General features: G+C 36.6%; 1 protein-coding gene across 6 annotated transcripts in view; it reads left to right on the forward strand.

The window, feature by feature from the left end:
- CEP112 (centrosomal protein 112) overlaps nucleotides 1-26,354 on the forward strand; it is a 400,471-nt gene that overhangs the window by 82,214 nt on the left and 291,903 nt on the right. For 5 of the 6 annotated variants that reach the window (XM_055323886.1, XM_055323903.1, XM_055323913.1 and 2 more), the window contains 5 exons: nucleotides 3,847-3,990; nucleotides 16,251-16,405; nucleotides 16,714-16,843; nucleotides 17,641-17,733; nucleotides 18,484-18,543. In XM_055323886.1, coding sequence (XP_055179861.1) covers nucleotides 3,847-3,990; nucleotides 16,251-16,405; nucleotides 16,714-16,843; nucleotides 17,641-17,733; nucleotides 18,484-18,543 — 582 coding nt within the window. The remainder of the gene's footprint in view (nucleotides 1-3,846; nucleotides 3,991-16,250; nucleotides 16,406-16,713; nucleotides 16,844-17,640; nucleotides 17,734-18,483; nucleotides 18,544-26,354) is intronic. The other variant, XM_055323922.1, reaches the window with a different exon arrangement.

The following is a 26,354-nucleotide window of genomic DNA, read 5'->3' on the forward strand; positions in this document are numbered from 1 at the left end:
CTTTAAAAACATTGAAACATTGAATTATGATTCACACACCATAAAATTCACCCTCTTAAAATGTGTGTACAGTTCAGTGGTTTATACTTACAAGGTTGTGTGACCATCATCACTATCTAATTTCTAGGACATTTCTGTCACCCTAGAAAGACACCCATTGTCAGTCAATTTCCGTTTCCTCTTCCTCCAGCCTCTTGCAACCACTAATCTACTTTCTGTCTCTAGAGTTTTGCTTATAGAATCACATGCCATGTGGCATTTTGTGACTGACTTCTCTCACTTACCATGTTTTTTTGAGTTTCATCATGTTGTGGTATGAATCAAGAGTTCAGTCAGCATTAAAGCTGAATAATCTGTTGAATGGATATACTGCATTTTGTTTATCCATTCATCAGTTGGTGGGCATTTGAATTGATTTCATTTTTTGGATATCATGAATAATGCTACTATGAAAATTTATGTACAAGTTTTTGTCTGAACATATGTTTTCATTTCTCTTGGCTATTGTTTGGGGAAAAACACTGCTTGTGTTTTCCTTCACTCATATATTCATAATACTTCTGACTTCATATATGTGGGTTTTCTACACATCAGGCGATTTTCTTGGATACCAACTGGATGTTCTGTAATTCAACTAAATTTGATACTGTTTGCCTAGACTTAGTTGGTGTCAGATCCTACAAGATAAGGGCTAAATCCCACATCAGATGTCAGTCAAAAGTCCCAGATTGTTGCCTGTACTTCTTACCAAACAGCTATATATAGTAGTAACGGAAGCCCTTCTTGGATTCTGTGATTTGCTGGAATAGCTCACAGAACTTAGGGAAACATTACTTACATTCATTATTTTATTATAAAGGATATAATAGTAGATACTGATAAATCACCAGATGAAAAGATACACAGGGCTAGGGGCAGAGAATTTCCATGCCCTGTTCTGGCACACCACTCTCACATGAGTACCTTCATGTGTTCACCAACCCAGAATCCCTCCAAATCCCAAACTTTTAGGATATTTAGGGAGGCCTTATTATGCAGGCATGAGCAACAGTAAATTTAATATTCAGCTACTCTTCCCTTCCTAGAGGGTGGGGAGTAGGGCTGAAAGTTACAAGCTTCTAATCTGGCTTGACCATCTAGATCACCAGCCCCCATCCTGAAACTATCCAGGAGCCCATCAAAAGTCACCTCATTAGAACCACACACACTTCTTTCACCTAGGAAGTTCTAAGGGATTTAGGATCTCTAAATCAGGAGCCAGGGTCAAAGACCAAATATTAGAACAAAAGATGCTCCTAGTACTCTTATTACTTAGGACATTACAAGGATTTTAGCTTTGTGCCATGAAGTGGGGGCACAGACCAATTTATGTAATTCTCTGTTATTTCACAGGTATATACCTAGTAGTGGAATCTCTGAGTTACGTGGTAATTCTGTGCTTAACATTTCAAGGAACGGCCTGTTTTCCAAAGTGGCTACACCATTAACCTGTGGGCTTTTACAGTACTTACCCCATCTCTTTAGACAGATTGCTGATTTCTCTGGGTCCCTTCTAGCATGAGGCAACTACATGGCCAAATGTCCATATGTAGGATGCTGGTGTCCATATGTAGGATGCTGGGAGGGCCTTCTGCATCCCCTGTACCCATTGCCAAACCCTGACTAAAAAAAAAATGTATAGATCTCCTCATTATCAGTGCTCTGGTGGCATCCTGATGGCTTAATAAACCTTAGCAAGGTCTGTACTTCAGAGCATGACAAATATTTGCTGCTAAAACAGTATATCACTCAGGGGAATATTTGCCCTTTAAAGCCTCCCAGCCAAGTTGCCTGGACTCCAATTCATTGCTAGGTTTGGGAAAGCTCTCAGTGATGTATTATGCCTGGTATGTGGTAGATACTAATAAAATTTCTGGATGAATACTGGAGTATTAGTCATCTCCAGTCAGATTATTAGACTACATACACCTGTTTGATACTCAAAAGTATCAGCCAAATTAGAGCATACTTGTTTCTGCTGGTATCATGCTTACCCTTGCAGTCTTAACTATAAATTCCCTTGATGAAATAACTCTGACTTAGAGACACTCCTCTGGCTTCAGCAGGCACAGTCCCCGTGTAAATCAATTGTGGGATGCACCTGAGAATCCCAAAAGCACTAATGGATCACTAGATATAGTAGATTTGTAACTTTTGGTAGGCATATGTCCTAGGACCTCTGGGAGACCACAAACAAACCATTACAACATGCTTAAAGCCACAAAATTCTAAGTGACCCTTTCGATCATGTCAGTCAACAGCACTGAAATTTAGGTGCAGTGGGCTTAGCTACATTCATGTGCCAGCTAAGAGACTGACCTTTGACTATCAGACATTACACCAATTTAAAACAGACTTTGGCAAAAATATAAACACAACATATCAGGGATTTTGGGGACCACTCAAAAATAGCCCAAACTAAAAAAAAAAAAAAATGTCCAAACTGCATATGTTAAATTTGTGAAACCCAAGGGTCTTCTTTTGTGTGTGGCTGTTGCTGAGCCACTCTTCCTGTTCCCCTAGAAATGAGAAAAGTTCTTGGGGCTCTTCCCAGTAATGGGCTTAATTACTGACTGCATTCTACCTCGAGTTCCCACCATCTCTCAGGGTTTTCCCTGTTCGTTCAGTATCTTCTCAGTCAAATCAGAATCTACATGCATGTGTCTCTCCTAGTCATGAATGGGTTAATCAAATCTTTTAAACTCTTCTTGACTTCGTGCCCCCACCCCTGCCCCAGTTGAGTGAGCCTGGGGTTGGGTGCTGGGTTGGAGGTGGAGTGGGGAGTGGAGGTGGGGGTAGGGGTGAGGAGGTTGGTGGATAGGAGGATAGGAGGATAGGAGGATAGGCTCAGAATTTCACTTTCATTAAGATAGTGAGGGAATGCCCCCAGGCTGGGAACATATTTTTAACGCCCTTTGAAAGCTAGCCACTGAACCATGTTTTCTTTACCTTAAATTGATATTTTGTTGTTTCATCCATTTAAATGGTGGATACATTATCTTCATAAAGACCTATATACAGGTAGTATACAGTTCTACTTAGAGAACTCTTTTCCTATTTGATTTATAAATGACATCTTTAAATCTACTTTTGTATAGATTATGGAATGGGTAAAAATAGTTTCTTGTCAGGGGTTAGGGTGAAGGAAAAAACATTTTTAACATTACTCTTGTACAAAATTTTATGCAAATGAGATGAAAATCTTGGCAGTGAGATAATATTCCTAGTCAATAACAATATTATAAGCATTTCTATTTCCTGATTTTCAGGCAAATACTAGTGTTGTTCAGCTGAGGCATTGTGTTATCTGTACGATTTATTTACTATTTCTACCTGAAGTAGATAATTCCCTTTAATATTTGTTTATTCATTAAAATTTTCAGCTCAGGGAAGTGAAGAAAAAACTTGTTTCTTTTTTCTTTAAAGATTTATTTGCTTATTTTAGAGAGAGAGAGAGAGAGAGAGAGAGAGAGAGAGAGAGAGAGAGGAAGAATCTCAAGCAGACTCCCTGCTGATCATGGAGCCTGATGTGGGTCTCTATCTCTCAACCCCAATATCATGACCTGGGCCAAAGTCAGGAGTTGGATGCTTAACCGACTGAACCACTCAGGCACCATGAAAAAAACTGTTTATTAATCATGCTCTATATATCTTTACTTCGAATGTTTATTTATGAGTTTTATATCTTTTGTTGTTCAGGACCAAATAAATAGAGAAATATAAGAAAATTTTTTTTTCTGAATTGCAAAGTAGTTTCTTCTATCTTTAATAATAGTAAAAAAGTCACTTCTTGAATTCACTGTGTAGCTCCACAATGCTGTCGCAGAAATGGAAAAGGAAAAGTTTGATCTTCAAAAGCGGCACACGGAAAATATTCAAGAATTGCTCGAGGACACAAACGTGCGTCTGAATAAAATGGAGGGTGAATACATGGCACAGACACAGTCCACGGTGAGTCTTTTTTTTCCTTTTCTTGCTGTTTTAAGTAGCTATCCTATTAATCTCCATGACTCCATGCTTCCTCGATGTGTGCAGTGCATAAATAAATGTGTTATAGAATTAAAAAAAAAACGTTTTATCTTCTGACTTGATACAAAATTATATGTGACAATGGACAGCTCTTGAAGTCTGCTGTGGGATTTTGCTCTGGATTGTTCAGTGCCACTTTTTTTTTTTTTTTTTTGCTTAACCCCCAGAGGCCTTGATAAATCTTTTTTCTTGTTTTTTCACTGACTTTTAGGCTAGAGATCCTTCCTTCCTGTCTCCCTCCCTTTCTCTTTTCTTTTCTTCTTTTCTTTTCTTTTCTTTCTCTCTCTCTCTCTCTCTCTCTCTCTCTCTCTCCCCCTTTTTCTCCTTGTTTGTCTTTCTCTTTTCTTTTAATTTCATTTTGTTTTGTTTCATTTCAACTTGACCGAGGGACCAGACCCAGATATTGCATGGGTAAACCCTAAAAATTCCCTTCCTGAGAGGATGGAGAAGGAAGTCACCAGAATTCACTGCAGAGCGACCAGTAGCTTTCTCTAAGGAAACATGAAGGATTCCCCTCAAGAGAGGAGAATTGGGGAAGCAGCAGGCTGCAGAGGGTAGGTCTGAGAGAGTGAGCATCTTCAGCCTTTGAGAAGGTTGGCTGACTTCCTAAAATATGTAAGCCTGAAACAGGTAGGCTCATGGGCACATGGTTGGGGCTTCTCATATGTGAGGCAAGTACACTTCATCAGTCTTGTTCCTAATATATGATATGACCTTGCAGAATGGTAGAGCCTCATGTACTAGGCTTGAACACAGTTCTCATTTTCCACTCATGGTCCACCCCAGCCAGCCTGGCTTGGCCATGTACTTCCTTGAATTTAAAGCTGTGGAATTTGAACAAGAGTCAGTTACTTAGGCTTATCTTGGAGATCCCTAGACCAGTTCTACAGACTATCTCACAGGGTTAAAGAAATGGGAAGCAGAATCCATAGTGATTTGGAATTTGGGCTTTAGGGTCTTGGGTTCAAATCCCAGTTTACTAGCTTGAGTGCCATGTAAGTTCTTTATTCACATTGTAATTTTCCTCATCTGTTGGATAGAATAACAGTAGTACAGCGTAATATTTTTAAATTAAATATTTTAAATTTTAAAATTTTTAAAAGATTTTATTTAGGGGATCCCTGGGTGGCTCAGCAGTTTGGCTCCTGCCTTTGTCCCAGGGTGTGATCCTGGAGTCCTGGTATTGAGTTCCGTGTTGGGCTCCTTGCATGGAGCATGCTTCTCCCTCTGCCTGTGTCTCTGCCTCTCTCTCTCTCTCTGTGTCTCATGAATGAATAAATAAAATCTTTTAAAAATTATTTATTTATTTGAGAGAGAGCACCAGAGAGAGACCATGTATGCACACAAACTGGAGGAGGGGCAGAGGGAGAGGGAGAAGCAGACTCCCCATTGAGCCTGATGCAGGGCCTCAGGACCCCAGGATCATGACCTGAGCTGAAGGCATACCCAGCTGAGTCACCCAGGCATCCCTATGGTTGGATATTTTTAATAATTTAATACACATAAATTAAGTTACATAATAAGTGCTCAATAGATAATTTAATATTATCTTTGAAAATGTAACATATAAGAATGATAATCAAGAGAGACATATAAATGAGGACATGATGAATTCAAGAAGTTAACATTTGTTTGAAGATTGTGTTGGCCTCCATCCCCTCCCACAAAAATGATAGTAAAGGGATAAAGAAAAAGGTATAACTCAGAAGGGCAAATAGCATTTAGCAGTAATGAAATTTTTGGAGTTAGAAAGGCAGTGAGTGAACGGAAACTGACTTGTTCAAGAAAGCCGAATCCTAAACTAGCACTGTAGAAATCTACAAGCAAACTGGGTGATACCAGGGCTTAGGACTCGTCAGCACTGGTTGCCTCTGGAAGAGGAGGTGCAAGTGGTACTTCAACACACTGGATTCCTAGAAAGTTTGTTTCAGAAGCCACTATACGTTGATTTTGGGTGCTGGACACAAGAGGATTTATCATACTATTCTTTCTATTTTTATATATGTTTGAAATGTCCCATAATAAAACTTTTTTAATGATAAAATTAGCAACCCAAAACAAACATCTTTCTGCCACCTGCACCCCACCCCTCTTTATGAAGCATGGGATATTAGCAGAAGACACAAGATTATTTTCTGAAGAGATTTCTTACCACAGCAGTTCTCAAAGTGTGCTGAGCACATCCTGATAGTCCTTGAGACTCTTTAGAATCTTGTGAGTGGCCAGATTATAGATTCTAACTCTTTCCACCCCCCACTACCCACCCCAATAAAGGAAGAACAACAAAAACTTAGGTCACTTATAAGGGGAAAATATTAAGCTTCCTTCAGATTTTCTCACCTCAGTGTTTGGTGCCAAAAGACGATAGAAAAACATGAAGAGAGAAACAGAACAAGAAGCGTGGCCTAAAATGGTTTTTAAGTAGAGGATATGAGTAGTTTTGAACATCAGCATATCTTTGATTTTTGATTTTTATAAATTTTAAATGTCACTCTGATGTCTCTAGATGTGAATTTTTTGGCATTATTGGAGCCCTTTAAATCTGTGTTCAGAGAAATTTATTTCTGTTATTCCTCCAAAAAGATCTGTCCTTCCTACCTCTTAGGTCTTTTCTTTGTTTTCTCTCTTTATATTTCCTTCCTATTCTCTGCTCCTAGGATGGTTTCCTGTTCAGATCTTACTCTGACCAATTAATTCTTTAGTAGAATTCCTTCTGTTTTTTGTGTCTATTATACCTTTTATTTAGCTATTATATATTTTTTCACATCCAGTATTTTCATTTGCTGGTGGCTTCCTCTTCTACCTCCTCCTCTTGTTTTCTTCTTTTTTCAAGCAGAATGCATATATTCACACATCACATATGTGGTAAAGGATAGACATCCAGAATATATAAGGAGCTCCCACAACTCAACAATAACAGTTTCTGGGGCGCTTTACCCTGAAGCTCACCCCCTCCTCTCTATCAAAAGTATAATAAGCCCAACAGACATATATTGTCTATTACAAAAACATTCCAGGCATTATAGTGGATACTTGGAGCTGTAGTGGTGACCAAAAAGTCCTATCCACAGTGCTCACATTTTTGCGGAAGTGACAGCCAATAAAGAAATATAAATGTCCAGAGGTGTTAAGTGCTCTGATGAAAAAGAATTCAATGTAAGACACACTTTGTAAATGGGGGTGATTTTGTCCTCAAGAGGGTGAGATTGGTTGTTGGGATAAAAAACTTTAGATATTATAATGGTTTGTGAACCTCCATTGGACACAGTTTATAAATGGTAAGTCTGCGGTATTAAAATTTCATGGTAGGGTACAATTAAAAGAAAATCTATCTAAAGAGTCTCCTTATTAAGGGGGCAAAATTAAAAGAAAAAAATAGGCTGAGCTGCACTGGTGTAAGGGGATAGGATAGAAGAGGTGCTACCACAGGTAAGGCAGTCACGGAAAGTCTTTCTGAAGGTGGGGTGTTTACAGAGAGATCCAAGGAAGTATTGGAGGGAGCCATGTGATTATCTGGGAACAGCATTTCAGGCAAAAGGAACAGCCAGTGCAAAGATCCTAACACTGGGATGTGTTGGGCATGTTCCGAAAACAGCAAGGGGGCAGTGTAGACTGAGCAGTGGGAGCAGAATGGGGAGTGTTAGGGAAGCAGATAGGGCACAAATCAGACAAAGCTGTATAGATGGTTCTAACTGATTCGTTTGTTGTGGTTGTTGTTTTGTTTTTGTTTTTTAAACAGCTTTACTGAGGTATAATTTATATATTACAAAATTATTTTAAAGTGTATACAATTCAGTGAATTTTTAATATATTTGTATTGAATTTTTAATGGGTTGAGCACAAGGAGGTGATTCCATCTGACTAATATTTTAAGCATGTCTCTCTGGCCCTGTGCAGAGAAGAAGTGTAAGGCCCAAGAATGGGAGCAGGGAGACCGATGAGGAAGCTAATTTTTATACTCTAGATAAGAAAGGGGCTGGCATGGACATAGGTATCAGCAGGCAAATGATGATGCTGTTCAGTGCAATGCTGGAGGTGGATCAGGTTTATTGGGGTAAAAAATAAAATCAAGAATTTATTTTCTGGATAATCAGTATAACGATGCATTTCAAAGTCATGAACAAACACCAAACTTGTATCTGAAATACATTTTTGTCATCTCAGCATGCTAAATTTTTGCAAACATGAATTAAACATCTTAATTTTGTAAGTTGAAATTTGTGAAACATATTGATTGCCTAAAATGTTGACTATGTAGTTATATTTTATTAAGTAATATAAGAGCAATATTTTTCACAGTGGAATTTTTAGTTTTTATACATTTGGGATGTAAAGAAAAGTGATGCTTTGGAGCTAAGCGGTTATTGTCAGGGAAACTTCATTCTATTTTTAATGAAAGTTGAAGTTAAAAATTAGCATTCAAACCTTGTCATTAGGTAACAGTAAATATAGAGAAAAATGGACAGAGTCTGTCAGCAGGATTGAATTTAAGAATCATCAAAACTAGACAGATCTTGCTGAGCAGCTCCTGATTTAATAATTAAATAAGATAGAGTTCAAGGCATGGCTTAAGATGAAAGATGGGACTGTCACTGAGAATTAGTTTCTCTGTTTTGTTCTTTCAGGCCTTTTCTTTTCTTTTCTTTTCTTTTCTTTCTTTCTTTTTTTGTTGAGTCTTGTTTTTTTTTAATTGCCATTTATTTTAAGCAGATGACTTATATAGATTATTAGACTTATGTCCTTTGATATTGGCAAGGATTTTCATGTGTGAAATTCATAAAACATGTAAACAGTGAATTTTTAAAATAAGATATTAGAACTTCTAAATATGAAAATTATAGCAAAATTACCAGATGCTTGGGAAGGTGACAGCTGTAAAATATAGGGCTCTATTCATATCAGCACTTAGACACACTGGAAGTCTGTGGATGGCTTTGTTGAGATTTTAGGCTCTGTTAGTGGAATTCTTTACTTTTTCCTGTATAATGGATCCTGCTGGCAATCTTGTGAAGTCTATGTAGTCCTTCTCAGAAAAATATTTTTAAATTTAATAAAATGTTAAGATTACAAGGAGAAGAGATTTTATTGAATTACAGTTATGGAAATACTAGTAAGTCAAAGTCATGATAAAGTAATATATATGTTTCTAAACTAATGCAATAAATATCAAGCTTTAAAAGTGGGCCTAATAATCATTGTAACTTTTGAATAAGGATGAAGATAAACAATATTTATTGTTATCTTCAGCTATGATTATCTTCAGCTATGATGGACTATACAAATATCTATGATTTCTGTAGTCATAGGTGTTGCTAAATACTACTTTGGCTTGTTGACTATATTCTTAGGTGAAGAGAAATGCTGAAGGTCAGTTAAAGTAGTGAAAATTAAGATGATATTTTCTTTTCCATTCTAATTTCCTGACACTCTGAATTGTGTTCATGTACCTGTATCAAGGCTAAAAGCTTCAACCTTAAAGAATATCAAAGGGCCTTAGACATCTGAGAATTTTATTAGCCATTAACTGTTGTTAGTAGGGACATGTGATAATTCATGGAGCAACTCATCTCCTCTCTGAGATGGCCTTTTGTAGTTGCCACCAGCATTTCTTCTCCCAGCCTCATAATTATAAAGAAACCCCCAAACCCCAGTTCATCATTTTGAGTTAAATGACGATTTTTAAAAAATAGATTTAATTTTTTTAAAACAGTATTAAATTTACAGAAAATTTGAGAAGATAGTACATAGTTTCCATATATGCCATACTCGGTTTCCTTTATTAACATCTTCCATTCTTTTGGCCCACTTGTTAAAACAAATCAATCAGTACTGAGTATTATTATCTAAACTCCCTAGTTTATTCAGTTTTCCTTAATTTTTATGTAATGTCCTGTTGTCCGGGATCTCATGCAGGATGTCACATTACATTTAGTTGTTACATCTCCCTAGTTTACTCTTGGTTGTGGCAGTTTCTCAGACTTTCCTTGTTTCTCATGATCTCAACATTTTTGAGGAATGTGGGTCAGGCATGTTGTAGAATGCTCCTCTATTGGATTTTGTCTCATGTTTTTCATATGATTAGACTGGGGTTATGGGTTGAAGCAGTAGGATCCCACAGGTGTAATGTTGTTTTCATCACATCATATCAGTAGTATGTGAAATTAATGACATTACTTTAAAAAGAAAAGATTTTATTTGAGAGAGAGAAAGAGAATAAGACCATGTGCAATCGGGGGGAGGGATGGGAACAAGCAGATTCAGTGCTGGACATGGAGCCCAACTTGGGACTTGATCTCATGACCCCAAGATCATGACCTGAGCCAAAGTCAAGAGTAGGACGTTTAGCTGACTGAGCCACCTAGGCACCCCAATGACATCACTTTTGATATTAATCTTGATCACCTGGTTGAGGTCGTGTTTGTTAGGGTTTTCACCATAAAGTTACTCCCACCTTTCCATACTATCCTCCAAGGAAGAAAGTTACTATGTGCAGCCCATGCTTAAGAAGTAGGGAGTTATGCTCTTCATACTTGAGGATGGAATATTTATATAAATTGTTTGAAGTTTTTCTGCATGGGAGATTTGTCTCTTCTCATTTATTCATGTGTTGAATCTTTTATTTATATCAGTATGGACTTATGGATATTATTTATCTTATACTCTGGGTTATAATCCAATATTCCTTCATTTTTTTTTTGCTCAAATTGCTCCAGCTTTAGCCTTTGGGAGGTCTTTCACGGGGCTCCTCTGCCCCTTTGACATATCCCCATCAATGTGGTTACTGTGAAGAAGATATTAGAAAGCAAGATCTGTATGCTAGGTGTGCTCATTACTGATGGGGTGTCTTTTCTTTTATTCTCTTTTACCTGATGGAGCAAGAGAGCATATGTGCATATACTAAACTGTGTACACATGCATTGCTATAAACATTTCTATATGTAACCGTCTGTATGTATATTAGGCTAAACATAATTTATTACTGATGTCTGTAACTCTAATAAATTACCACATGCAATGTTCTAGCCTTTTCCCAATGTGTATCTGTAAATTCCCAATTCAACAGTGGAAATTTGGCTTCCACCACCTTTCTTAATTGTTACCCAACTGTTGAATTCCAGTATACATGTATACCAGTATCAGAGTTATTAATCCATACCCCTGTAGGAACCAACTTTGAGTATAGTGCTTATGAGCAGTTACTTTTTGCTTTTGGTCTTACAAATTCCACTCATTTTTAAATTGCTTAGACTGTCACCTTTCCCCCATCCCTTCAATGAGTGTTTTTCATATATTTGTAATATAACCAGATATTCTTGTCATAGCCTGTTTTTTTCTCTGAGATTCCCAAATTTCTAAATGATTTTTTAACTTTGCATAACATAGGGTTCATTTTTTTTTGTGCTTTAAAATTCCATGTGCTTTGACAAATAAATCTTCTCGTATCCATCATTATAATGTCATACATATTTTCACTGTTCTAAAAAATCATCTGTGCTGTAGTCTTTGCATCCCTAGCCCTTCTCCCTAGAATCCCTGGGAACCACTGATCTTTTTTTTACTGTTTGCATAGTTTTGTCTTTTTCAAAATGTTATGTAATTAGAATCATACAGTATGTATCCTTTTTAGACAGATTTCTTTCACGAAGCAATTATACACTTAAGGATTCTTCATGTGTTTTTGTGGCTTAAAAGCTCATTTCTTTTTATTGCTGAATAACATTCAGTTATATGGATGTACCATTGTTTGTTTATCCATTTATCTATTGAAGTACATCTAGTTTATGTCCAGTTTTTGGCAGTGAATAAATATTCACTTAGAGCGTTTTGCAGGCATAGTTTTCAAATCAATTGTGACTCAAATCATTTGCAAATTCACTACAGGAAGTATAACCAGGGGATCCCTGGGTGGCGCAGCAGTTTGGCGCCTGCCTTTGGCCCAGGGCGCGATCCTGGAGGCCTGGGATCGAATCCCACATCGGGCTCCCGGTGCATGGAGCCTGCTTCTCCCTCTGCCTGTGTCTCTGCCTCTCTCTCTCTCTCTCTCTCTCTCTCTCACTATCATAAATAAATAAAATAAAATAAATTTAAAAAAAGGAAGTATAACCAAAACAAATCAGTGCATAAATATGTACTGTAAGATATTTGTGAAAGTTACTATATACATTATTTTTAATAGCCAGACACTGAAAACAGCCCATCAATAAAATGGGTAAATTATTTTGTGTATATTTACACAAGGAAGAGCTATATATAGCAATGAAAATGTTTTAATTACACTATACCCCATCACATGGATGAATCTTTTAGATATACCATATGCATGATGGAGCCTGACCCGAAAGAGTACTCTATTATTCCATTTATAGGAAACTCTACAAAACCAAAGTTAATTTTTTTGTGATGGAATTCAGAGTAGTGATTGCCTTTGTGGAGAGGATGACAATAAGGCTTCAGAATGGCTGATCATGTGTACATCTTGTAGTGGCTCATGGATATTTTCAATTTGTAAATAGCTATTAAAATGTATACTTAAAATTTGTATATCTTTTGGCATATTTCAATAAATTTAAGACATAAGATAAAATATGTCACTCTTTTTGCTACTCTAAATAGTTACTGAGTTACCCTTTCTAATTTTTAGCTCCTATCGGATTTCAAATGTTTGTGTGTAAAATTCCAACATCTGTATCTCCAGTCCTGGTGTCTTATTCTATCAGTTGCATAACTGAAGGCCAATTGGTTATTTTATAATTGCCTAATATGTAACTTGTTGAAAATCCTGTTTTTATTTCCTACCAAAGCAGAACTCTTTGCTGAGCTTTCTCTTAATTCCCTGTGCTATAATACTCTTGGCATATTAGATTTTGAGCCTGGAAGATTTATAATTCTTGCCATTTGTCATCTCCTTTACTTGGTCTTTTACTTAATCATACTATTATTTGCTACTCCAAACATTTTCTTGGATCTTCTCTCTTCCCTTCTGTTTCCACAGCTACCACTTGAGTTCAGGCCATTGTTGCCTCATTCTAAGACCCTTCTAGTAACTTGCTAGTTGCTTTCCTTGTCTCCTCTTGTTCTGTATCCCACAAATGCAGTTTGTCCCATTTACCCATGATTGAGAACTTTAATTACTAATCTAATGCCTATTAAAAGTTCTGCTTATAAGCCATGCCCATTCAGGAACTGCAGCCCCCTCTTTCGAGCGCCACCTTTGAATTCACAATATGGGAAGGTATTCTTAGCACACAAGGTAATCTCTTTGTCGTTAACTATACAGTTACTTGTTCCTTCCTTGATCCTATTATTCCCTACCTGGAATTCCCCTCTACACTGTCACAGCCTGCAAAGTAATGATTTGACGGCATCTTTTTTCCCCGCATGACTTTTTACCCCATTTTGAGGCTTCTGTTATTTGTATTCTTTCCACTTCTTTGTATTCAGTTTAAAAAATGGTTACTTTGCCTAAATATTGTTGTCCTTAAGGTATTTCAATTTTTGTCTATATGCTTTCCCTTAAATTTATTTTATTTACTTTGGGTCTATTTTATGTAAGATACCATGAGTGTTAAGAAAATGCCTTAAAAATACATAATAAGAATAAAATAATAATAAAAAATAATAAAATGAATAACTGTCTTACTCTGTAGGAGTATATATGAGTGAGTTCTGTTGCATTTATTATTCTTTCTAATCATTGTAAGTCTTCTCATACTGTTGTTTATTTCCCTGAATTGACCTCAGTCATAATTTGCTTCCTGTAGATGTGGATTTCTGTGATTTTTCACCTAGCCCAGACTTTCGTGTTTATTCTTTCATGCCACATTATGTTCAGAGATGCTATAGTCACAACTTGTATATAAGTTATTGTTGAACCAAGCAACAGATTATTTGCATCCCACTTAGTTTGGATAGCTATGTTCTGATGATATTATCTAAGATCTCCAGCCATGGGTTGTGCTTTCTTGGAATATTCCTGCAATTCTATGTAATCATTTCATTTTGCAGACCTTCCTCATATATTTTGAGTTATATAACATATTCCTGATAGATTTTTAAATTTCAGTATCTAGGCCATTCTACATGTTGATTTCTGTTTTTTTTTCCCTTTTGATTCTGATTTTTTACATGCCTGGTATTTTCTGATTGAATGCTAGACATTGTGTATGAAAGATAATAAATGCTCTGGATGATGGTATCTTCCTTCAGAGAGCTGCCACCCTAACCTTTGAGAGGCATCTGGTGTAGTGACAGCTCCCCCTTGACACATTCAGGGACCAAGGTAACTCAAGGCTAGGTTGTAGTCCTTGGTTTACATCTGATTCAGTCCTACTTCTGGTGAGGCCTTCTACACAGTTGAAGGTGAAAGTCTCTGATGTTACCAGTGACACTGCTGAAAACTCTAGTCTGCATTTCAGAACATTTTCTCTTGGTTTCTTTCCTGTCTGCCCTGTAAGTGTTAGCAATTTGGCAAATTCCTTAAGGAGAAGACTGCTTGTGTGGTGCCCCCCTTCTCTCAGGGATCTTGGTTCCTCAAGTCCTGGCTGCCAAGGCCCACCCCCTGCTCTACTGCCTTTCCTCATCCTCATTTGCCGAGACTGCAGAATGCCTCAGAGGTAAAAGTAGTTTATGGAATGTTGTCTCACCTCCCTGAAGTTTTTTTCTGGCCCTCTTAAGTCCTTGCTGCTGCCTTGGAGGTTCTCTCATGCTTTCAAATTGATTTTCTCTTAGTGTCTTTTGGGTTTTTCAGTTGTTCTCAGTGCAAGTGTGATCTGCAGCAAGCTTCTCCTTCCTACGCAGAGCTAGAAATTCCTCTGCTAAGATTTATTAAGACAGAGTTTCATTTCTGTTTCTAGTATATCTTGTCTCTTTTGGGTCATTTCCAAAGAGGAGAGAGAATAAAAATCATTTTTATTCTGCCATTTAAAATTGGAAGGCCAAGGATGTATTTTTTTCTTTGTTTCTTCCAGTCAATCGATATTTAGGAAACAAGGAGAGTTTAGAATATGTATTGGAAAATTGAGCTGTCTTCTAAAAGGAACTTCCAAAGCCGAGGGATCATTAATAATGAGGCAGAATGAATAGGATCCATGGAGAAGAAATCTGAGCATCTGATATGTGTCAGACTCTGGGCTAGGAATTGTATGTATTTTCTGTATACCCTACATATATACCATGTTTTTGCATTAGATATAATTATTTTCCTTTCTCAAATTCAGAAGCTGTTGCTTCCAAAATTTAAATTATATATCTAAATTCATATTATAATGAAGAAAGGATGGAATGAATAAAGAATGTGGGGGTTGTAATAATCTTTAATGCTTAAACTTTATTTTAAATGTTTATCTTAGAATGAGTATAAAAGGATACCAATTGATTGGAACATCATCCTAACCTTTTCTAATTGCTCACACTTACTGGGAGTGTAATTGTTAAAATGAAAATCAATTGTCCTATCAGCTAATGCCTGCTTACCCTAATTTTAGATAAAGTATCTAGTCATAAACACCTTGATCTAGGTTTATAATGATGAAAAATTCCAAGTAACTTAAACATCATAGAGTAGGGGAATGATTTAATTATGTGATGATTTTGGAAGACTTTGGAAAATGCACTGCTTTTGATAAAATGGTAAGTAAATAAAAATATGAAACAATTTCACTCACTATTACTGCAACTATGTGATAAAATATTTTTATACACTTATGTGATAATATAGGTATCACTTTTTAAAATAAAAATTTTAAGAACTTTCTAGAACTTCAAGTGAAGCCTAAAGAACATTGCCAAGTACTTACCTAACAAATACACATTTATAGTTGCATAAAGAGAATGTAACCTTTGTGAGGATAAGGACTTCATCTCTCTTACTTCCTGGTTTGTCCGTAGATGCTGGAATAGTATCAGATTCGGTAAGTAAATATTTTTTGAATGAATGAATGAATGAATAGCTAAAAGCACGTGAGCATGATGGTCTTACTCTTATGGGAGAAAGTATTCTTTTTTTTTTTTAAAGATTTTGTTGAATTAGAGGTTGGTTTAATTTTTACCAGTATGATTTATGATACATTTATTTTCTGTGTTCTTATCTCTAATAGGGTATATATTTTCTTCAGGCTACTTAATGATACAGAAATGTTATAAAGTCAGTCAGAGGCTTTCCTAACATTGACCTATTCTTTCAGAACCAGGTAGTCAAGGAACTGGAGTCCCGGGTCCAGCAGCTGACTGGAGAAGCGGAGAACAGTAACTTACAGAGACAGAAATTAATTCAAGAAAAATTGGAACTTGAAAGATGTTACCAGATAACATGTAGTGAATTACAAGAAGTAAAGGCAAGGTATTGTCTAAAGTCAGATATCTATCAGGTGTGGCTGTAAAGTACTGATATTAACTCTAAAAGTTATTTATAAAGTTAATCACACCTGTGCATTTAACCTTGGGCAGTTTCTAGCATAAATATTGCCATTTGTTAATTTTTAAAGTCCTATTTAATATAAGAAGCATAATGTTTAAGAACAGGTGATTAAAATGTGAATACTTACTGGATATATTGAAAGATAATTCATTTGAATTTGGTTCACTAAAAAATTTCATTTTAGATATTCTAAATGCATTGGAAGTATGTTTTATTCTCATTGCTTTTAGGCGCAACACACTGCATAAAGAGAAAGATCATCTCGTAAATGATTATGAACAAAACATTAAACTATTACAAACCAAATATGATGCTGATATAAATCTTCTGAAAAAGGAGCATGCTCTTTCCGCTTCTAAGGTATTATATGCTAGTAGATACAGCCATACAAAGTAGTTATTTACCTGACTCAGCACAGAGCCATAGATGGCCATGTGGAAGCTAACAATTTGGCATTTGAAATTAGTCTCTTTTTTTGCTTTATTCTTGAAATAACTGAAATTTTAAGAATTATTGGTATTTAAAATACTGAAAGTGATGTATCTAATATAGAGCATAATATATTTAATGAACTAAATTCTACTATAATTTAACCCTTTTAAGTACCAAAGTTTTTTAAAGGAGAAAACATAGAAAAATTCAAGTAGAAATGCTCAATTGTGTTAATAATACATTTTTTAGGGTAACTATATACATTATTATTATTATTTTAAAATCTAGTCATGCTTTAGTTTTCCTGTCGTCACATACACATACATACAGGAGCCCATAGACACCCTTACTGGCACCCACACACTTTTGTGTCAGATACTGAAACTCTACACAAAGAGAATCCTATAGCTACAATTCTAAGGTAGTCAGTTACTTATTATTTCGTGAATTAAGTATTCAGTGGATTTCTTTTAAAATTAAAATTTAGAAGATTTTCTGTAAGCCTGTTATCTTTACATTAGTATTGTATTTTTGTAACTTTAAGTACTGTGCAGAATTTATATTTTGCCTTTAAAGATTAATTTTTAAACCTAAAAAAACTGTCATTCAGATTTATAGATGATTTTAATCCTGACTAAATGTTTAATCGGGGGAAAAAAAAGTAAATTATTCAACCAGAAGTTCTAGGATGGTACTGTTTTTCATTATTCTTAAAATTCTTGTAGGCATCTGGTATGATGAAAGAACTAGAACAGAACATCTGTCAATTAAAACAGCAGCTCCAGGAATCAGAACTTCAAAGAAAGCAACAACTGAGGGTGAGTCTTATATGTTTATTCAGAGCAGTGGCTCAGACTCACCTTTCCTTTTCTTGATTGTGTCTATCAATAAGAGTCAATTAAGAAAAAACCCCACAGATATGCAAGTAGCCATTTGTTTCTTTTGTTGCATTGTATCATTTTTCATTTTATTTATTTTAACAAAAGTAGCTGCTAATGGGATATAGAAAATAAAGGATAATAATTTTATTGAATAGTCATTTTAGATTCATTTAAAAAATAAACCTTATTTAAATACATTATTTTAGAATAATTTCCTTCTTATTATTTTAGAATTTCCTTCCTTTAAATTACTCTCTACCAGTCTCCATACTTTCTCTTTCTCCCTCACATCTTTTGTAGATCTTTCCCTTTCTCTCATAGTCAAAAATTGCCGAAGACTGACAGATGATATCATTTCAAATGTATTATTTCTATACTGAGTTAGTTGATTACTTTTAAGTAATCTCCTAGTCCTAAGGGCCAGAAAGGTTCTCTTAAACTGTAAAGTAAGCCCTTTTGAGAGTAGTAATATCTTCAGATAACTGAGGTTTAGTGTTCTGCGTTCACATAAAGCTACTCCTATTTCTATTTGTAGTTTAGAAGATTGGACATGTAGGGGTCTCATAACAATATATAAAACTTTCGTAAAGTTTGTCATCAGGTAGATTGATTTCCTTAGATTACAAATTGTATTGACTCTAGTAGCAACTCTAAGTACAAATAAAAGTAAATATTTATTATTCACAGGATCAAGAAAATAAGTTTCAAATGGAGAAAAGTCATTTAAAACGCACCTATGAGAAAAAGGTAATATGTTTTGTGGGACACTGTAAGACATTTAAAGTAGCCAATGAGGCAATTGAGAATGAGGCCTGGTTTTTATGAAGCCATGCATTCTAGCCTTAAAAAATCATTAATTTCTTAAGTTTATTTCAGCTAGCCAGTGATCCAATTTTGCTTCATTTTTTCATGCTCATAAATGGCTTCTTTAGGTTATGAACTGTATTAATGTAAAAGCACCCCTTGTATATTATGTAATGCATGAGGAGTATTATGGTGTTAAACTCACATAATAATGCTTTGAAATTATATATTTTTTCTACCAGTTTAAAAATATGATACAATTGATGGGAGCTATTTGTATTCTGTTGTATCATATATGTCATAATGCTGAATATTTAATCAAAGAATATAAAACAAAGAATTGTCTACTACTTAAAAATTTCATTAATAATTGTTTCTTGTCATTTAGAACAGTGACTAATTCTACTGCATATGCTGGCATCCCTGTTATCAGTAATAACTGGGGGTTTATTGACATACTTTAACACTTTTGGCAATAAAATGCAGAGTTCTATAGGTTTGTGACTTTTATACTTCAGTTTTGAATTTGTGGTTTGCTATATGACATGGAAGGTAAAATAGTTGAAATAACAAATATTTTATTGTTACTTTTGTAATTATTTACTGTTGTAACATTAACCAAATCAATCTATTTGTAAAATACCCACTTAATGGAAAATGAGTAAAACATTAACCCTTCACGCAATATGAATTAAAATTAAACAAGTTCTATAGCACGTTATTTTTTTTAAGATTTATTTACTTATTTTAGAGAGAGAGAGCAGGGGTAAGGGGCAGAGGAAGAGGGGGAAAGAGTCCCAAGCAGACTCTGTGCTAAGTGTGGACAAAGCCCAACGCGGGGCTAGCTCACAATATGAGCTGATTGTGAGCAACCTGAGCAATCCACCAAGAGCAGATTGCTTAACCGACTGAGCCACCCATGCACTCTGTAGCACAACATTCTTAAAACACTTTGTATATCTCATCTTAGTCAGCAGATATTCATTAAGTGCTTTCATTGGGCAGGATATCATAGGAGGTGCTAGGATAGGGGAGAGGATTGAGGATGAATTAGCACAGATACTGCCTTCCAGGAGCTTAATGTCTAGGAAGAAAGTTTATGTCATTTGGAAGAGTGAATATTTCTACTGACATGTTGATCTGAATACATGACCTTTAAAATTATAATTTTCTTAGTGTTAAATTTTTTTTTGTTTTTGTTTTGCTGCTGTTTTAATATACTCTCAATACAGGGTCTTAAATATATTTCATGTCTTCAAAATGATATCTGAACAAGAGAGGGAAATACTGCTTTCATTGAAATAAAGATTTTTTTTTTTTTTAGTTTTTACTGTTGAGCCATGCAGCTTCATAAATATTTTACTTACTAAAAAGAGGATATACGTTATTATAAGCCTTATCCCCACTGTATAAGGCATCCTCTGGGTGTCCTTATTAGTCCATTGTTCATTCTTTGGGCAGATGTCTGGCTTCCTGTTCATTAAGGAACACCTTCTTGGCCTCCTGCTTCATTAAACTCTGTGGTCAGCCCTCTTCCTGAGATGGTATCTGGATGCCTGTGAGATAGGGAGAGAGGCAGGTAGCAAAGAGAAAGGCCTGCATTGACTAATTGTGAACAAATGTGTCCCTATCCCAAACTCCTGTAAACCCTCCTGAGGACTATTAGAGAGCTGGGGAGACCGTCTTTCTGCTACCACTGTCTTTTCTTGGCCAGTTAGCCACAAAGGACATGGAAGTTTCTGGGTCAGCCCCTCTGCCTGGCAGACACACTTGAGAAACAATGTCAGTACTCAGTTGGTCCCTGTCTGGACCTTCCACCCATTCCTGTTCCATTTCACTTAGGGAGGGACCTAAATTCTTTTTGTTAGGCATCCTACCTACAGCTTTTCCCTTTCTACAAAGTATCAGTTGGCCTTAGCTTTTTAATAATGTAACTAGTTAGAGTCTGTTGTTTTCAGTGTAAAGAAGTGTTTAAAATACTAGCAGTCTTAAAAAGAAAAATAAGCGCTCTTGTTTCCATCTCGTATGTTCTAGTTCTAACACTATTTAATTTTTTTAAATTTATTTTTATGATAGTCACACAGAGAGAGAGAGAGAGAGAGAGAGAGAGAGAGAGGCAGAGACATAGGCAGAGGGAGAAGCAGGCTCCATGCACCGGGAGCCCGACGTGGGATTCGATCCGGGGTCTCCAGAATCGCGCCCTGGGCCAAAGGCAGGCGCCAAACCACTGCGCCACCCAGGGATCCCTCTAACACTATTTATACTGGAAGAAAATGTTGCTCAGCATGTCACTTTTTGTTTTACAATTAATTCCACAATCTCTTCCTTTTAAATTGACACCTGTTCTTCTTTCTTTATTAAACCTGCTGTGATTTCAGTCCTTGAAGATTGGATGTCTCGTACCCCCCTCAGGGAATATCCTTTTTGACTGCGCAGTGAGCTGACATAGGTCTGACATAGTCCTGGACTCTGGAAGTCCGTAGCTAAATGTGTCGTATAGGTTTTTTGTTTGTTAGCCAGTGTTACAGGTGTGCACATTCAATAACTTTTGGTAGAAAACTTAGTTTGGAATATCTGCTTGGGAGGAGGAAATGCCATCTGAGTGACATTATTTCCTCACGCCAATAAGAAAGCAGCATGAGGGATCCTAACTTGTCTTTGAGGTAAGAGAAACAGCATCAAATGCTGTCCCTAATTTAGGCACACACACATTATCTAATGGTTTTTATTGATCTCCAGCGGCTATTGCCTGCTCTTAAGATCTTTGAACATCAAACAAATAATAGGTAGTAAAACTACATGTCATTGTTTGATGGAGTGTCCTAATCTGTTAAATCAGGAAATGGTTAGGCTAAATGATTTTACTAGCAAGGAAACACCTGCCTCCTACAAATAACCTATTGCTTGTTTTCCAAACAGGCACCAAAGAGTGAAAGATGGTGCTGTTCACTTAAAGAAGCTCATAAGACAGATGTTGAGCATGCATATTATAAAATGTGCTAGAATTAAAATACCTGCTTATAATTTCTCTAATGTAACTTTGTAACAGATGAGATATAAAGTCTGCTGGAGTTCAAAACCATCAAAAATAGTATTCCAGTGTTTTGCATTCGCTTATAATTCTTTTAATTAGGTTAAAATAAGTTAAAGTGTTCAGTTTTACACATAAAATATCATGTAATATTTTCCAACCACTACAGGCATGATTTTCTTGCCTTGAGTGGAGTTTTAAACAGTGCAATTGCTCAGTGAAAGGACTTATGGAAAGAAGTTGTGTAGTCCAGTGCCCACATTTCTGCTGCAGGGAAGCTGAGTTAGAGATAGGATGGAGTTAGCCAGATAGTCGATAATGTAGGTGAGCAGCATTTCACTGCTCCTTCCTAGGCCAGGATGTCTGCCACTGTGGATCTTTGTCCTTATGCAGAGCAGAATCTCTTTCTTACTTATATAAGTACTCCTTTCTTGATTACTTAAATTCTTGGGTTACAAGGGAAATATTCATAATATTTTACATATGTTTACATACATTTTACATATATTTACATACATTTACTAATGTTCAGTAATTGTGCTTATGTCTAGTTCAATCAATTATTTACAACAAACCCTCATTTTGGGGAATATATGCTGCATCATTGACTTTCTGGTTTGTATTTTCATTATTCAAGTTATTAAAATTCATTTTTGGTATTAACCATATAGAGTAGGGAAAGGATTACAAGATCAGGTCAGATTATTCTCCATTGCCTTGAGTACATTAAAAAACAAGGATTGACAGCATTATCTTTATCATGGCAACTATCTGGAATATAGGTAAAAACTAAAAATCCAACAAGGCTTTTAACCACACAAGTATATTCAATTAGTCACAGATAAACAAACAATTATTGTGTGGGCCAGGTATTGTGCTGGGTGCTGGGGATATAGAAATAAATGAGGAAGAAACAGCTTCTAGCTTTAAGGACCCTTCAGGTCAAAAGTCTGTACATCAACACATGTATGTTTACCACAGAGGGAAGTCTCTCCTTCTCCCCCTCATATAGTCCCATTTCTGCTTCAGAAATGGTTCCAGTGCTTTTAGGGGCAATAAATCAGATCAAGGTGCATGTGTTGTTAGCACACTGACCAGCATCAGGAAGTCACAGCTGCAAGCCTGACACAGGTTAAGATTGAACAGAGAGTGATAAAAAGCACTTTTACAAGAGCTCCAATTCTTAGCAACTCAGCAGCCGTCTTCGGAAAGGGCAGCCAGTCTACGTAAGGGATTTACTGTTTGTGCCTTCACTGTCACTTTGGGTCTTCATAATGATCTGGACTTTTCAATAAAATGTTTAGGTATGTTCACTCCAAGAAGATAATAGTAATAATTTTTAACATTTGTGGAATGTTTATTATGCTCCTAATATCGTCCTAAGAGCTTTACATGGAGTAATTTATTACCTTAACACTATTATTAACCCATGACAACTTTTAAAATATAGTTACTGTTAACCCTATTTTTTCAGGGGATGGAACAGAGGCACAGTGTTAAGTAATTTATGGAGGAGGAGGGAGGAAACCCATGCAGTCTGACTCCTGGGCTCGCACTCATAATCACCATGTAATTTCAGATAGATTTTCCTTAAAGATGGGTAATTTTTTAAAGTTTTAACTTAAAGAGGTAAACCTTAGTTATGCTTTCACACAGAGAGTTCTGAGTCCTGGAAACAAAGAAACCTAGCAGGGAACAGAGGGTAAGATCCTGGTAGTGCTGTGCATTGGCAGGACAGTCTCGGTAATGTAGATGTTGTGAGTGGCTGGTAATTCCACCTGCAGCTCCTTGTGCCTTCCCCACGTGGCCTCTGGCTTCAGAGTCCTGCAGAACTGGCCAGGAGGTGTGGAGAGAAACCCCTCTCTCCACTGGCCGGGGGGCTCCTGGGGTCCCAGGCCAGAGCTGCAGCCCCGTGTGGGAGGCCCTACGAGCAGACACATGAAGGAAGTGAGCCAGTGGCCCTGCATTCTTGCTCAAGCACCAAATCTGAACAATAATGTGCTGTTTACAAGTTAGTATAGAGCCATCCTGGGGTCTGTGGCAAAACCATGCAGAGCAAAGGAAAGAGTGTGCTCTGTCCTTTACCCCAAAAGAGAGCATCAAAAAGCTTCATCCATAGATTACTGGGAGATGCAATGTCTAGGAAGGAGGAACAGGATGGAGAGAAAGTGGAGGTAATTGCCACATGAAGAGTGTGAAGAACCTGGAGACACCACCGCGGAGCTGACGTCCCTGTGGCAGCTGGCAAGGGGAGAGCCACTGCTGACAGGTGCCCAGCTAGTGATGTGGAGGACAGACCACCATGCTGCAGACTGCAGAGGACTGTGGAGATCAGATACGACCGCTGAAAACAGAAAATTAGCAGACAGCAATCGGTATTGCTGAAGGGGGCTCAGAATCAACTCACACAGAAAGATAGGTAGGAAAGAACTTTTTGGAAGGCCTGTGGATACAGACTAAGAAGATTCACCCTCTATCAGATAAAAACCATCAAAGAGAGCCTCAGTACAGAGAGTGGTTTTATAAGTCTTCAGGCTGGAGTGAGAAGGGGTAAAGGTCAGGTCAGTTTAGTTTCCTTGGTTGCAAATCGAAATGTCTTAAGACAGCAGAGTGACACATGTTCTGTTGTTTGGCCAAAATGTGACTCGATAATCTCATATGCACACTTTTCCTTCGTGTGCAGAGGCAACAGCTGACCTTCGTGGACGTGTAGTCTCAGAGAGAGATCACTGAGATATTCCTTTTGAAAATAAAATTGCTATTAAATGTACTTTCATCCCCCTAAGGATAAGCAAAACATTGAATCAAATAAAACAAAAAATTAAGAATAAAAAGAGAAATGTGCTGAATGCCACAGTTAACTAAAATTTTTTAGTTAATAGTTGGATTTAATTTAAATGTTTATTGTGTACATGATTTAAAATAATGCAGATGTCAGAAAAATATCTTGAGAGAAGAGATGTGTAGTTAAAAAATGTGAAAATGACTGGATCAAATTAATCAGATTATTTAAAAAAACAAAATGGATAGGAGAAGAGGTAAATGTGCTAAGCTATTATTTAACAAAAATAGGACACAGAATTAGTTTATTGCTTGTTGACTATTAGAGAAGTACACGTTAAAAATAATTGTGAAATGTTTATAGTGTCACTGGTGAAATTAAAGACTGTATCTATGTCAATCTATCAGAACTTTAGAGAAGTTTGGAACAACAAAAAGCTGAATAAAAAAGGAACATAAAAAATCACAGCGTAAAGAAAAATTGTGTAAATAAGAATATTGTAGTGATAGGAATAGATTCAATAATCTCCCCTAATAAAAGAAAATGTATAATTTAGGTCAAAAGCCAGATCTGTGTGATATTTATAAGAGACTTAAAATTAATTAACAGAGGTAGCTTAAAACAGAAGGATAGGGAAGCATGTGTAAACAATAGAAACATTAACGTGGAGATGTTAACGTTCTTCTCAACTGTCATTCCCCCATCTTCTACTCCAACTTTTGTGTTTTTATTTAGTTGGTGTTTGGTTTTTTGCTTAAGATATTTCAAGAAAGGATTTAACTGATATAAAAACATGTTTCCAGGGGTGCCTGGGTGACTCAGTTAAGCATCTGCCTTGGCTCAGGTCATGATCCCAGTGTCCTGGGATCGAGCCCTACATGGGCTTTATGCTCAGCAGGGGTCTGCTTCTCCCTTTCCCCGCCCCTTTCCCCACTCAGGCTTGCTCTCTCAAATAGGTAAATGAAATCTTTAAGAAAACAAACAAAAACATATGTTTCCAAAATGTCCACATCGGGTCATCTCTGAGTTTAATTTGGGGCTTTAATTTCTTTGATTCCATACATGAAAGAGACCAATCAGTGTTGGGATGGTGCTTCTCTTGCTTTATTAATGAATGTATGCACTCCGATTTAGCATTCCTATTATGTGCTAAGCTTGTAACACATACCAGGAATCCAATATAAGTAAGATAATAATTTGAGTCTAGGACCTGGTAAAATTTTGGACAGTGGACTTTTTTCCTCATGTAAAGTAAAATAAATGTAATGGCAAAATTTTGTCAGGGAGGTTGGTTGCTCTTTCTCGTTTTAGTAAGGTAGGTATTTATGAGGTATTTTAGTTTTACCATTTAAAATATGATGGAGAGAGGCCCTTTGTCTTTATTTTCCCAAGGACCTACCCTTGCTACCACCCTGTGTGTTTCCAGTTTTGTCTCACAGTAGCCAGTAGAAACTTTTTGATATTCTCATGGAATATGAGAATACAAAAAAACTCATGGTAGATTTCCTCTCTCCTCTTTCTCCTTTCAGTTGACAAACGGTTGATTTTATTTATGTATTTGTTTTACTAAAGCACCCAAAGGAGAAAAACATAAGAGAATTATCAAAGGAAGAGGTCAAAGAGTAAAAGGTTTTTGATTTGGGGAGGTCTCCATCCAAACTAATACAAATAGCCAAGTACAGGCATTTTGGGCTAGCACTGAGTCAGTGTTTGTAAAGTGCATGTGTATGTGTGTAGGTATGTGTATTGTTGTTGTTGGTTTTGTGCTTGTCACTCCTCTCCCATCCCCTGTACCCACCAGTGGCGCTGTCAGCTTCATCTGGCTTGCCAGCATGTATGCAGCTGGTATCCTCGCCCCACTAAGTGACTTGCATTTTCTTATCTACCTGCTGGCTCTGTACCCTCAGTTGTCTTGTGTGTGGAAGCATGGCTGCCCTTTTA

Source organism: Nyctereutes procyonoides, unplaced genomic scaffold (assembly GCF_905146905.1).
Source record: "Nyctereutes procyonoides isolate TBG_1078 unplaced genomic scaffold, NYPRO_anot_genome, whole genome shotgun sequence".
NCBI classification, from domain to species: Eukaryota; Metazoa; Chordata; class Mammalia; order Carnivora; family Canidae; genus Nyctereutes; species Nyctereutes procyonoides.